Below are 15,208 nucleotides of genomic sequence, written 5' to 3' on the forward strand. Positions count from 1 at the left end.
CATGTGTAAAGGGTGTAGAGGGATATTTCCAGTGCAGTACATGTGTAAAGGGTGTTGAGGGATAATCCCAGTACAGTACATGTGTAAAGGGTGTAGAGGGATAATCCCAGTGCAGTACATGTGTAAAGGGTGTTGAGGGATAATCCCAGTGCAGTACATGTGTAAAGGGTGTAGAGGGATAATCCCAGTGCAGTACATGTGTAAAGGGTGTAGAGGGATAATCCCAGTGCAGTACATGTGTAAAGGGTGTAGAGGGATAATCCCAGTACAGTACATGTGTAAAGGGTGTAGAGGGATCGTTCCAGTACACCGGTTATTGACTGGAGACTTAAAAAGCTGAAAACAGGTCCCTAGTGGAATGACAACAACATGGCTGCTTGTTAAAGAAGAGATGGAGAGAGAGACAGAGATAACCATATACATTGCACATGGACCGTAAGAAATCCTGAATGTATTGAAATGCCTGGGCTCGCAGGGGATGTGTTAATTCAAAACCCATCATTTATACCTGTTAGTTCATAACCCATCATTTATACCTGTTAGTTCATAACCCATCATTTATACCTGTTAGTTCATAACCCATCATTTATACCTGTTAGTTCATAACCCATCATTTATACCTGTTAGTTCATAACCCATCATTTATACCTGTTAGTTCATAACCCATCATTTATACCTGTTAATTCATAACCCATCATTTATACCTGTTAGTTCATAACCCATCATTTATACCTGTTAATTCATAACCCATCATTTATACCTGTTAATTCATAACCCATCATTTATACCTGTTAGTTCATAACCCATCATTTATACCTGTTAGTTCAGGGGCGGTTCAGGCAGGCTGGCATGCTCCCCGACCTTACTTGGCAGGAACTAATGAAGATCCATTATAAACCCCAGGAAGAGTAGCTGCTGCCTTGGCAGGAACTAATGGGGATCCATTACAAATACTTGTATCAATATATTTCTGTCTCTTTTCTCTCGGATTCGAAAAAGCTAATTAGCATCAAAGTAGACGACATGCAAGACTACAAATCCCTGCAAGCTCCTGCATGTCATCTCTAGCCAACACCTTTCACAGAACAGTTCACTGAATTGTCCATTGAAATACATTTTGACAATTTAATCATTGCTACATTAAGGCCTGTTTGCTGGAGTGCTGCAGAGATGGTTGTCCTTCTGGAAGGTTCTCCCATCTCCACAGAGGAACTCTGGAGTGAACATCGGGTTCTTGGTCACCTCCTTGACCAAGGCCCTTCTCCCCAGATTGCTCAGTTTGGCCAGGCGGCCAGCTCTAGGAAGAATCTTGGTGGTTCCAAACTTCTTCCATATAAGAATGATGGAGGCCACTGTGTTCTTGGGGACCTTCAATGCTGAAGACATTTTTTGGTACCCTTTCCCAGATCTGTGCCTCGACACAATCCTGTCTCAGAGCAATATGGACAATTCCTTTGACCTCATGGCTCGGTTTTTGTTCTGACATGCACTGTAAACTGTGGGATCTTATATAGACAGTTGTGTGCCTTTCCTAATCATGTCTAATCAATTGAATTTACCACAAGTGGACTCCAATCAAGTTGTAGAAACATTTCAAGGAAGATCAATTGAATCAGGATGCATCTGAGCTCAATTTCGAGTCTCATAGCAAAGGGTCTGAATACTTAAGTAAATACATTTGGAAAAATGTTTTTAAAAATGATTTTGTTTTCTCATTATGGGTTATTGTGATGGCATTATGGGGTATTGATTATTCAATTATGAAATTATTCAACTTTAGAATAAGGCTGTAATGTAACTAAATGTTTAAAAAGTGAAGGGGTCTGAATACTTAATGAATGCACTGTATACCCCTTGCAGTTTTGTACACAGTCATGTGATACGTGGTATAGAAGAGTCCAATCTTAGGAGAGTACATGGGAGGCACTATACTGTGTGTCTGCAGGTGTCTATCTGGTCAAAACCACTGATACAGGTGCCCCTCCACCCTCTGGTGGGATGGATCATGTCTACAGAGAAACCTAGATTCAAATACTTAGATTTGTGTGTATTGGGTCTATGTTGTGAAATTGTTAGATATTACTTGTTAGATATTACTGCACTGTCGCAGCTAGAAACACAAGCATTTCACTACACCCACAATAATATCTGCTAAACACGTGTATGTGACCAATAAAATGTGATTTTGATTTGAAATAAACGTCCTATTTATCAAAGATGCTTTTGGCTGGAGTCAAAATGACTCCAAAGGATTTGAATTTGTTAAAAGTCCATATTGATATAGAAACACTAAACCATGATTTAGATTTATTAAGAACAAGTTGATTGACAAAGTCATTAAGAATTGAATAAACTACATTTTGGCTATGATAAAAGATATGCCTCTGGGGTCAAAATGATCCATGTCAGAAGTATGGTTCAATGCAAATATGTAGTGGGTGTAAAGTTTGTTTTAAATTCTCACTCATTAAAAACGAATCAATCAACACATGCTTCTCTTTGAACGACTTAGTATAATATTTAACGTTTATGAAATAAATGAAAAATAAACGTTTGGTTCCTCAACTGCGTTGCCCTCCAGTCAGCAGATGGCGATGTGCGTCTTTTAGGTTCAGGCGATGCTGCCAGTGTGACGTATAATCTAGTGGACGGGACGCTCCTTCAACAACAACAGCTAGTCAGACACCTCGGTAGCTTTCTAACAAACATAGCTACAACATTCACGCTCTTTACACTGTTTTGGTGTATATTAGTCGCTGTGTATTAAACACACTTCTGTCGTATGTACTTGTTGGCCCATTTAATGATATATTTACGTTGTTTGTCAGCTAGCTGGTTTGCTAAGTTAGCTTAGAACTAGGCTAGTCGCTAACGCTAACTAGCTAACATCCCCGACCATGAGTTCTCTAAGCTACTCTCCTCCTGCTAAAGAAGAGGAGGTCTGCTGGACGGAGAAAGAAGCTCTCGTCAAAGAGGAGGAGGAAGAGAAGGATGTTACAGTACAAAAACAAGTAGAGGGTGAGGCTGTTACAGTGAAAGAAGAAGAGAAAGACGTTACAGTGAAAGAAGAGGAAGAGGCGTTCAGAGTGAAAGAGGAGGAGGATGTTACGGTAAAAGAAGAGGCGGAAGAGAAAGAGGAGGATGCAGTTTTTGGAGTGAAAGAGGAGGAGGGGGAGATGACTGTCACATTGGAGGAAGAAGAGGAGGTTGGAGATCTGTTTAACACCAGTAAGTACCGTCTCTGCAGTCGTTGAACCAATATGCAGTAAAGGGGTTCTACACTTTAATGTTGTTCTGTAGGAATGGCTGAAGCTTCACTGTAACGTGTAGAACATCAAGAGTGGACCATCAACAAAACGTTAACAATTGATCAAATGCATCCAATGACAATGCCTGAAATACTGTAGTCCTCAATATCTCCTATTAGATTAGCCCAAGATGTTCTCTTAAAGGGGCAATCAGCAGTTGTTACATCCATTTTGGGACTTATACATTAATGATATGTACCCATCTGTTTCTTGAAGAAATCACTTATAAATGCCTCATGAGCTTAGTTCAACTGTCATACCCCATCAGAACCCAAAATAAGCTTTTTTTACTCCAATGTTTGTCAGTAAATATAAACAAACACTGTATATCCTCAAAACATGGTTAAAACTAGAATGTTGATATCATGGATGGTTACATTTCTCCAGCTCCATCCCTCAGCTTTTTACCGAAACGGGCAGGGAGTACGCTTTGTTATTGTTTCTACTGCTGATTGCTGCCCCCGTTACTCCTCAAGGTCCAAGGACTGTATGTTATTTTCAGAGGTAGACTGGCTCTGTTCAGGTAAAATAGCCAAATATTCCATCAAGATGTGAATCGATTCTCAATTGCAATACGTTTCTAGAAACATAAATTGCTGTACTTTCATATCACATCAAAATAATTTCACATATACTTTCATATCAATTCAGAATAATTTCACACAATATTTAAATATCACATCAAAATAATTTCACATAATACTTTCCGGACTAGTCTCCCAGTCCCTGCTGCTGAAAAACATCCCGACAGCATGATGCTGCCACCACCATGCTTCACCGTAGGGATGGTGCCAGGTTTCCTCCAGACCTGACTCTTGGCATTCAGGCCAATGAGTTCAATCTTGGTTTCATTAAGCCAGAGAATCTTGTTTCTCATGGTCTTAGAGTCCTTAAGGTGCCTTTTGTCAAACTCCAAGCAGGCTGTCATATGCTTTATACTGAGGAGTGGCTTCTGTCTGGCCTCTCTACCATAAAGGTCTGGTTGGTGGAGTGCTGCAGAGATGGTTGTCCTTCTGGAAGGTTCTCCCATCTCCACAGAGGAACTCTGGAGCTCTGTCAGAGTGACCATCAGGTTTGTGGTCACCTCCCTGACCGAGGCCCTTCTCCCCCAATTGCTCAGTTTGGCCTGGTGACCAGCTCTAGGAAGAGTATTCCATTTAAGAATGATGGAGGTCACTGTGTTCTTGGGGACCTTCAATGCTGCAGAATTTGTTTTTGGTACCCTTCCCCAGATCTGTGCCTCGACACAAGCTTGTCCTGGAGCTCTACGGACAGTTCCTTCGACCTCATGGCTTGGTTTTTGCTCTGACATGCACTGTCAACTCTGGGACGTTATATAGACAGGTGTGTGCCTTCCAAATCATATCCAATGAATTGAATTTCCCACAGGTGGACTCCGAACAAGTTGTAGATACATCTCAAGGATGATTAATGGAAACAAGATGCACCTGAAAGCAATTTCGAGTCTCATAGCAAAGGGTCTGAATACTTCAGTAAATAAGGTATTTCTGTTTTTTACCTGTTTTCACTTTGTCATTATGGGCTATTGATGACACCCCTCTGAAACAAGATAGCCTAACCATCAGAAAAACCTCTTCCTTAGCCTACTCCTCCTGCTGCTGCTGGCCTTCGTACATTCTGATGTTCTGCTCCTAAAGTTTCTGGTAATAGGCTACACCAGCAGTCGTTATGCTCCTATAGTTTCTGGTAATAGGCTACACCAGCAGTCGTTAAGCTATAGTTTCTGGTAATAGTCTACACCAGCAGTCGTTATGCTCCTATAGTTTCTGGTAATAGGCTACACCAGCAGTCGTTATGCTCCTATAGTTTCTGGTAATAGGCTACACCAGCAGTCGTTAAGCTATAGTTTCTGGTAATAGTCTACACCAGCAGTCGTTATGCTCCTATAGTTTCTGGTAATAGTCTACACCAGCAGTCGTTATGCTCCTATAGTTTCTGGTAATAGGCTACACCAGCAGTCGTTATGCTCCTATAGTTTCTGGTAATAGGCTACACCAGCAGTCGTTATCATCAAATCAGATTTATTTATATAGCCCTTTGTACATCAGCTGAAATCTCAAAGTGCTGTACAGAAACCCAGCCTAAAACCCCAAACAGCAAGCAATGCATGTGAAAGAAGCACGGTGGCTAGGAAAAACTCCCTAGGAAAAACTCCCTAGAAAGGCCAAAACCTAGGAAGAAACCTAGAGAGGAACCAGGCTATGAGGGGTGGCCAGTCCTCTTCTGGCTGTGCCGGGTGGATATTATAACAGAACATGGTCAAGATGTTAAAATGTTCATAAATGACCAGCATGGTCAAATAATAATAATCATAGTAGTTGCCGAGGGTGCAACAAGCACGTCCGGTGAACAGGTCAGGGTTCCATAGCCGCAGGCAGAACAGTTGAAACTGGAGCAGCAGCATGGCCAGGTGGACTGGGGACAGCAAGGAGTCATCATGCCAGGTAGTCCTGAGGCATGGTCCTAGGGCTCAGGTCCTCCGAGAGAAAGAAAGAAAGAGAGAAAGAGAGAATTAGAGAGAGCATATTTACATTCACACAGGACACCGGATAAGACAAGAGAATACTCCAGATGTAACAGACTGACCCTAGCCCCCCGACACATAAACTACTGCAGCATAAGTACTGGAGGCTGAGACAGGAGGGATCAGAAGACACTGTGGCCCCATCCGATGATACCCCCGGACAGGGCCAAACAGGCAGGATATAACCCCACCCGCTTTGCCAAAGCACAGCCCCCACACCACTAGAGGGATGTCTACAACCACCAACTTACCGTCCGAAGACAAGGCCGAGTATAGCCCACAAAGCTCCTATAGTTTCTGGTAATAGGCTACACCAGCAGTTGTTATGCTCCTATAGTTTCTGGTAATAGGCTACACCAGCAGTTGTTATGCTCCTATAGTTTCTGGTAATAGACTACACCAGCAGTCGTTATGCTCCTATAGTTTCTGGTAATAGACTACACCAGCAGTCGTTATGCTCCTATAGTTTCTGGTAATAGGCTACACCAGCAGTCGTTATGCTCCTATAGTTTCTGGTAATAGACTACACCAGCAGTCGTTATGCTCCTATAGTTTCTGGTAATAGGCTACACCAGCAGTCGTTATGCTCCTATAGTTTCTGGTAATAGGCTACACCAGCAGTCATTATGCTCCTATAGTTTCTGGTAATAGGCTACACCAGCAGTCGTTGTGCTCCAATAGTTTCTGGTAATAGACTACACCAGCAGTCGTTATGCTCCTATAGTTTCTGGTAATAGGCTACACCAGCAGTCGTTGTGCTCCAATAGTTTCTGGTAATAGACTACACCAGCAGTCGTTATGCTCCTATAGTTTCTGGTAATAGGCTACACCAGCAGTCGTTGTGCTCCAATAGTTTCTGGTAATAGGCTACACCAGCAGTCGTTATGCTCCTATAGTTTCTGGTAATAGACTACAGTCGTTATGCTCCTATAGTTTCTGGTAATAGACTACACCAGCAGTCGTTATGCTCCTATAGTTTCTGGTAATAGGCTACACCAGCAGTCGTTGTGCTCCTATAGTTTCTGGTAATAGGCTACACCAGCAGTCGTTATGCTCCTATAGTTTCTGGTAATAGACTACACCAGCAGTCAGCAACCTTTTCCATTTGGTGCCAATTTATCTGACCATTTCTACTGATCTGGTGCCAGTTATGATTTTCATATTTTCATTTTCATGGAACAGTTTCATTTTAATTCCTAATAGTATCTCAAAATCATTGTCTGTGATTAATCTACATTCTATCTAAATCTAAATATAAATTATACAAATCTAAAAGTAACTTTTATTGCCAACTATGTAAAAATAGCCAACAAATAAAAACATTGCAGACTGCAGTTAGAAAATATCCTGATCAAAATAAATACCTTATAAATCACATTGGCTGCACATGGCCTGTCTACAATGATTTTGAAACATTGTATCTACTATCAACTGGGTAGCCTGAAACTGAAGAAGGCAAGCTTGCAACATTGTATAAAATATTCTGGGCCCACAGAGTTTCCTGCGCCAGTGAGTTTGGGACAGACACACCTGTAGGCTATTAGACTAATCCTACTTCTATATGTGTAACCAGGTAGACTAGTCCTACTTCTATATGGGTAACCAGGTAGACTAGTCCTACTTCTATATGTGTAACCAGGTAGACTAGTCCTACTTCTATATGTGTAACCAGGTAGACTAGTCCTACTTCTATATGTGTAACCAGGTAGACTAGTCCTACTTCTATATGGGTAACCAGGTAGACTAGTCCTACTTCTATATGGGTAACCAGGTAGACTAGTCCTACTTCTATATGGGTAACCAGGTAGACTAGTCCTACTTCTATATGGGTAACCAGGTAGACTAGTCCTACTTCTATATGTGTAACCAGGTAGACTAGTCCTACTTCTATATGGGTAACCAGGTAGACTAGTCCTACTTCTATATGGGTAACCAGGTAGACTAGTCCTACTTCTATATGGGTAACCAGGTAGACTAGTCCTACTTCTATATGTGTAACCAGGTAGACTAGTCCTACTTCTATATGGGTAACCAGGTAGACTAGTCCTACTTCTATATGGGTAACCAGGTAGACTAGTCCTACTTCTATATGGGTAACCAGGTAGACTAGTCCTACTTCTATATGTGTAACCAGGTAGACTAGTCCTACTTCTATATGGGTAACCAGGTAGACTAGTCCTACTTCTATATGTGTAACCAGGTAGACTAGTCCTACTTCTATATGGGTAACCAGGTAGACTAGTCCTACTTCTATATGTGTAACCAGGTAGACTAGTCCTACTTCTATATGTGTAACCAGGTAGACTAGTCCTACTTCTATATGTGTAACCAGGTAGACTAGTCCTACTTCTATATGTGTAACCAGGTAGACTAGTCCTACTTCTATATGTGTAACCAGGTAGACTAGTCCTACTTCTATATGGGTAACCAGGTAGACTAGTCCTACTTCTATATGTGTAACCAGGTAGACTAGTCCTACTTCTATATGTGTAACCAGGTAGACTAGTCCTACTTCTATATGGGTAACCAGGTAGACTAGTCCTACTTCTATATGTGTAACCAGGTAGACTAGTCCTACTTCTATATGTGTAACCAGGTAGACTAGTCCTACTTCTATATGTGTAACCAGATAGACTAGTCCTACTTCTATATGTGTAACCAGGTAGACTAGTCCTACTTCTATATGTGTAACCAGGTAGACTAGTCCTACTTCTATATGTGTAACCAGGTAGACTAGTCCTACTTCTATATGTGTAATCAGGTAGACTAGTCCTACTTCTATATGTGTAACCAGGTAGACTAGTCCTACTTCTATATGGGTAACCAGGTAGACTAGTCCTACTTCTATATGTGTAACCAGGTAGACTAGTCCTACTTCTATATGTGTAACCAGGTAGACTAGTCCTACTTCTATATGTGTAACCAGGTAGACTAGTCCTACTTCTATATGTGTAATTAGGTGTGCGTCCTTACTCAACATTGACAGGAGTGTTTCAAACAAAAGACAATTAATAAATTGACAACTGAAGCATCTTGCGGGGTCAGGTCTGGGTGGTCTGCCAGGGGCCGTTTCATTTAGTGTCTGTTTGGGTCAGTTGGGGAATGATTGTATTTCAACACCTGTTTGGCCCCACCCCTTCCTGGGTCGGTGAAGAGCGATATTAAATTGAATATGACCTAAGGCTCGTATTTCTGTGTTTATTATATTATAATTAAGTCTATGATTTGATCTTTGATAGAGCAGTCTGACTGAGTGGTGGTAGGCAGCAGCAGGCTTGTAAGCATTCATTCAAACATTCATTCAAACAGCACTTTCCTGCGTTTGCCAGTAGCTCTTCGCAATGCTTGAAGCACAGCTCTGTTTATGACTTCAAGCCTGTCAACTCCCAAGATTAGGCTGGCAATACTAAAGTGCCTATAAGAACATTCTGGGCGGCAGGGTAGCCTAGTGGTTAGAACGTTGGACTAGTAACTGAAAGGTTGCAAGTTCAAATCCCCGAGATGACAAGGTACAAATCTGTCGTTCTGCCCCTGAACAGGCAGTTAACCCACAAAAGGTAAGAAAATATATAAATTAAATAAATAAATAAAAATGTATATGAATTTCAAATGATATAGAGAGAAATAGTTATGTTAAAAGCTTTTTTACATGGCTCATATTGCACTTTTACTTTCTTCTCCAACACAGTGTTTTTGCACTATGGAACATGTTTCATTATTTATTTTAACCAAATGGAACATGTTTCATTATTTATTTAAACCAAATGGAACATGTTTCATTATTTATTTAAACCAAATGGAACATGTTTCATTATTTATTTAAACCAAATGGAACATGTTTCATTATTTATTTAAACCAAATGGAACATGTTTCATTATTTATTTGAGACTAAATTGATTTTATTGATGTATTATATTAAGTTCAAATAAATGTGTTAATTCAGTATTGTTGTAATTCTCATTATTACAAATATATATTTAAAATCGGCCGATTTAATCGGTATGTTTTTTGGGGGGGTCATCCAATAATCGGTACCGGCGTTGAAAAATCATAATCGGTCGACCTCTACTATGTTATTGTTTGTTAAACACTTACTGTTCAAACCCTCATTGTCAGGCTGATGGAAAAGCTAGCCAAGGAGCATTTTACTGGTTGAAGTGTTTTTTAAGTATAAAGCAGTTGATTTGCGACAATAACACAAACATATTAAGCAGGAGATTCAAACGAGCGTTACAATTATAATCCAAAAGTAATGTGAAATGCACTCATAAGCAACCTGCAAATGGAGGCTATTTTTGCTGTCAGCCTCTGAGAACTCCCCTGGGTTTTCCCCCACGGTGGTGAATTAGTGAATAGACACAGAGCTTAATGTGAGTTTCCTTGAGTAGCACTCCTGATCTTGTCCTAATAGTGCGCTGTAATATTCAGAATACATTGTGAAAAACTAAAATCTTTGCGCACTATTTTTTGCTCCAGGCAGATATACTACATCCATAACTAGTGGTTTCCTCATTACCAGATATACTACATCCATAACTAGTGGTTTCCTCATTACCAGATATACTACATCCATAACTAGTGGTTTCCTCATTACCAGATATACTACATCCATAACTAGTGGTTTCCTCATTAGCAGATATACTACATCCATAACTAGTGGTTTCCTCATTAGCAGATATACTACATCCATAACTAGTGGTTTCCTCATTACCAGATATACTACATCCATAACTAGTGGGTTCCTCATTACCAGATATACTATATCCATAACTAGTGGTTTCCTCATTACCAGATATACTACATCCATAACTAGTGGTTTCCTCATTAGCAGATATACTACATCCATAACTAGTGGTTTCCTCATTAGCAGATATACTACATCCATAACTAGTGGTTTCCTCATTACCAGATATACTACATCCATAACTAGTGGTTTCCTCATTAGCAGATATACTACATCCATAACTAGTGGTTTCCTCATTAGCAGATATACTACATCCATAACTAGTGGTTTCCTCATTACCAGATATACTACATCCATAACTAGTGGTTTCCTCATTAGCAGATATACTACATCCATAACTAGTGGTTTCCTCATTACCAGATATACTACATCCATAACTAGTGGTTTCCTCATTACCAGATATACTACATCCATAACTAGTGGTTTCCTCATTGTGATAGATGGCCAATATACCACGGCTAAGGGCTGTATCCAGGTACTCTGTGTTGCGTCGTGCATAAGGACAGTCTTTAACCGTGCTATATTGGCCATATACCACACTTCCTCTGGTCTTATTGCTTAACTGTGACATGTGTATACCATCAGAGTCCCTCCCACCACAAAATAACAACTTAATTGTCTCACAGAATGGCAAACAAGTTATAAATGAAACTTTTGATGTGTGTCTATTGTAGGCCTTGTGTGGAGTGTGTATACCAACAAAAGCAGATTTCTAAATAATGTTGGAGAAATACATAAAATAAGATGCATTATTGACATGAAATGGACATGTGTTATGGGGAGACAGAACATATTAGCAAAAGGACAAGCGTTTTGGGGAGACTGAACATATTAGCAAACGTTTGTAAGTCTACAAAAAAACATAAAATAAAATAGCCATTTCAAGGAAAGGCTGAACTAAAGAATTATCATTTAGAAAGTATGGTAATTATTACTTTAGAGATGAAGTGGGACACCAACAAAATGTTATTTACATTGGATCAAATACAGCCTATAACATGACATTATCTATTATTATAGAGCTCTGATCAGCCTATAAACATGATCTATTATTATAGAGCTCTGATCAGCCTATAACATGACATTATCTATTATTATAGAGCTCTGCTCAGCCTATAACATGATCTATTATTATAGAGCTCTGATCAGCCTATAAACATGACATTATCTATTATTATAGAGCTCTGATCAGCCTATAACATGACATTATCTATTATTATAGAGCTCTGATCAGCCTATAACATGACATTATCTATTATTATAGAGCTCTGATCAGCCTATAACATGACATGATCTATTATTATAGAGCTCTGATCAGCCTATAACATGACATTATCTATTATTATAGAGCTCTGATCAGCCTATAACATGACATTATCTATTATTATAGAGCTCTGTTCAGCCTATAACATGACATTATCTATTATTATAGAGCTCTGATCAGCCTATAACATGACATTATCTATTATTATAGAGCTCTGATCAGCCTATAACATGACATTATCTATTATTATAGAGCTCTGATCAGCCTATAAACATGACATTATCTATTATTATAGAGCTCTGATCAGCCTATAACATGATCTATTATTATAGAGCTCTGATCAGCCTATAACATGACATTATCTATTATTATAGAGCTCTGTTCAGCCTATAACATGACATTATCTATTATTATAGAGCTCTGATCAGCCTATAACATGACATTATCTATTATTATACAGCTCTGATCAGCCTATAACATGACATTATCTATTATTATACAGCTCTGATCAGCCTATAACATGACATTATCTATTATTATAGAGCTCTGATCAGCCTATAAACATGACATTATCTATTATTATAGAGCTCTGATCAGCCTATAACATGACATTATTTATTATTATAGAGCTCTGATCAGCCTATAAACATGACATTATCTATTATTATAGAGCTCTGATCAGCCTATAAACATGATCTATTATTATAGAGCTCTGATCAGCCTATAAACATTACATTATCTATTATTAAAGAGCTCTGATCAGCCTATAACATGATCTATTATTATAGAGCTCTGATCAGCCTATAACATGACATTATTTATTATTATAGAGCTCTGATCAGCCTATAACATGACATTATCTATTATTAAAGAGCTCTGTTCAGCCTATAAACATGATCTATTATTATAGAGCTCTGATCAGCCTATAAACATGACATTATCTATTATTATAGAGCTCTGCTCAGCCTATAAACATGATCTATTATTATAGAGCTCTGATCAGCCTATAAACATGACATTATCTATTATTATAGAGCTCTGATCAGCCTATAAACATGACATTATCTATTATTATAGAGCTCTGATCAGCCTATAAACATGACATTATTTATTATTATAGAGCTCTGCTCAGCCTATAAACTTGACATTATCTATTATTATACAGCTCTGCTCAGCCTATAAACATGACATTATCTATTATTATAGAGCTCTGCTCAGCCTATAAACTTGACATTATCTATTATTATAGAGCTCTGCTCAGCCTAAAATACGACATTATGTAGCCTGGCAGGTAGGAGCCAGTAACCGAAAGGTTGCTGGATCAAATCCCCGAGCTGACAAGGTAAAAACGCTGTCATTCTGCCCCTGAGCAAGGAAGTTAACCCACTGTTCCCTGGCTGCCGTTGACGTGGCTGTCTATTAAGGCAGCCCCCACACCTCTCTGATTCAGAGGGGTTGGGTTAAATACGGGACACACATTTCAGTTGAATCCATTCAGTTGACTAGGTATCCCCCTTTCCCTATTGTAGAGCTCTGCTCAGCCTATAAACATGAGAGAAAGATTAGATTTTATGTTCTACATTATTATTATTATTAGGGCGGCCACCAAGTTTTTATTAAATTATGTAATGTTCTGAAAACTGACTTCAGGTTTTTGAGGAATCTAGCCTCACAGGAAGACAGTTTTATTTTATGGAGGTTTAATTCAGTTCTCTGTTTAATATTTAACTAAATACTCTGTCTTTGGTAGGAGAGGGACCAGACTCTCACTCTGACAGCGGGGAGACTCCTTTAGGGGAACCAGACCCAGAGACGCCCAAACCAGCGAGACAACACCACTGTTCCCAGTGTGAAAAGAGTTTTAAGTGGTTAAGGAACCTGAAAGTACATGAGAGAACGCATACAGGAGAAAACCCTTACGAATGCTCCCACTGTGGAAAGAGTTTTACCAAGTTAGGGAACCTAAAAGAGCATGAGAGGACACACACAAGAGAAAAGAGTTTCCAATGTTCCCAGTGTGGAAAGAGGTTTACCCAGTTACGGTACCTGAAACAACATGAAGAAATACACACAGAAGATAGGAAGACCTACCACTGCTCTCAGTGTGGAAAGATATTTACTGGGTTAGGGAACCTGAAAATACATATGAGAAGACACTCTGGAGAGAAGCCGTACCACTGTTCCCACTGTGTAAAGAGTTTTACTCAGTTAGGGAGCCTGAAAACACATGAGAGGGGACACACTGGAGAGAAGCCTTATCACTGTTCACACTGTGGAAGGAATTTTAGGTGGTATGCGAGCCTGAAGGAGCATGAGAGAATACACACAGGAGAAAAGCCTTACCACTGTTCCAATTGTGAAAATAGTTTTACCCATCGAGGGAGCCTGAAAGCGCATGAGAGAATACACTCAGGAGAAAAGCCTTACAAATGTTCCCGATGTGAAAAGAGTTTTACCCGGTTAGGGAGCTTGAAAAAGCATGAGAGAACACACACAGGAGAAAAGCCTTTCCAACATACTAATACACAGGAGGAGAAGACATACCACTGCTCTCATTGTGAAAAGACATTTTCCCAGTCAGAGGACCTGAAATCACATGAGAGAATAGAGAGGCTGTGTTCTGACTTATGTTTTTGATTGAGAAATTGTGTTTTTGTTCATTCTACATTAAATAATATTGTATGAATGAAATCATACTGAAAAATAGGTCTACATGTTTTTCCCAGCTCAAGACATGATCATGTCGAAAATCGGATTAAAATAGTAAAAAAAAAATGTTTTGATTATGAACTTAAGATTGATTGAATGCAGGTGTAAACCCCTAAATGTTGTTCACTATATCATTGGGATATTTCAAACATGTTAATTATTAAATAGATTGATATTAGTATTTCTTCATTCAGATTGTCATTGTAAATGCGTATTGGTTCTCAATTGACATATCTGATTAAATAAATGTGAAATAAAGTAAATGCCATATTATTTTTGGGAAGTCTATTTGGTTCTATGTTGGGACTATAAGAATATTTTGAAGATAAATACACAAGGCAGAGTACGAGAGAGACAGAGGACGAGAGGTCAGTACAGTACTAACAACCAATGGAAATAGTGTTTTTTCCTGTAATAGGGAGTTATTGATCAGTGGTTCAGCAACATGGGAGGATGTAGATGTACACTACCGTTCAACAGTTTGGGGTCACTTAGAAATAACCTTGTTTTTAAAAGAAAGCCATTTTTTGTCCATTAAAATAACATCAAATTGATCTGAAATACAGTGTAGACATTGTTAATGTTGTAAATGACTATTGTAGCTGGAAACAGATGATTATTAATGGAATATCTACAT

At 39.1% G+C, this 15,208-nt stretch overlaps 1 protein-coding gene across 1 annotated transcript; it reads left to right on the forward strand.

Annotated features, from left to right (window-relative positions):
* Positions 1–3,176: 3,176 nt before the first annotated feature.
* LOC106591998 (zinc finger protein 239-like) lies at positions 3,177–14,844 on the forward strand. Its single transcript, XM_045711876.1, has 2 exons — positions 3,177–3,228; positions 13,613–14,844. Exons 1-2 carry the CDS (start codon positions 3,177–3,179, stop codon positions 14,497–14,499), a joined length of 939 nt encoding a protein of 312 aa, XP_045567832.1. The 3' UTR covers positions 14,500–14,844.
* Positions 14,845–15,208: the final 364 nt, after the last annotated feature.

This window comes from Salmo salar, unplaced genomic scaffold (genome assembly GCF_905237065.1).
Source record: "Salmo salar unplaced genomic scaffold, Ssal_v3.1, whole genome shotgun sequence".
Lineage (NCBI taxonomy): Eukaryota > Metazoa > Chordata > Actinopteri > Salmoniformes > Salmonidae > Salmo > Salmo salar.

What these genes read in the sequence shown, in the direction of transcription:
- LOC106591998 (XM_045711876.1), top strand. Translation starts at nt 3,177, where the DNA reads ATGACTGTCACATTGGAGGAAGAAGAGGAGGTTGGAGATCTGTTTAAC. An exon ending in TGGAGATCTGTTTAACACCA is followed by an intron (nt 3,229 to 13,612) that starts GTAAGTACCGTC and finishes TGTCTTTGGTAG; the next exon opens with GAGAGGGACCAGACTCTCAC.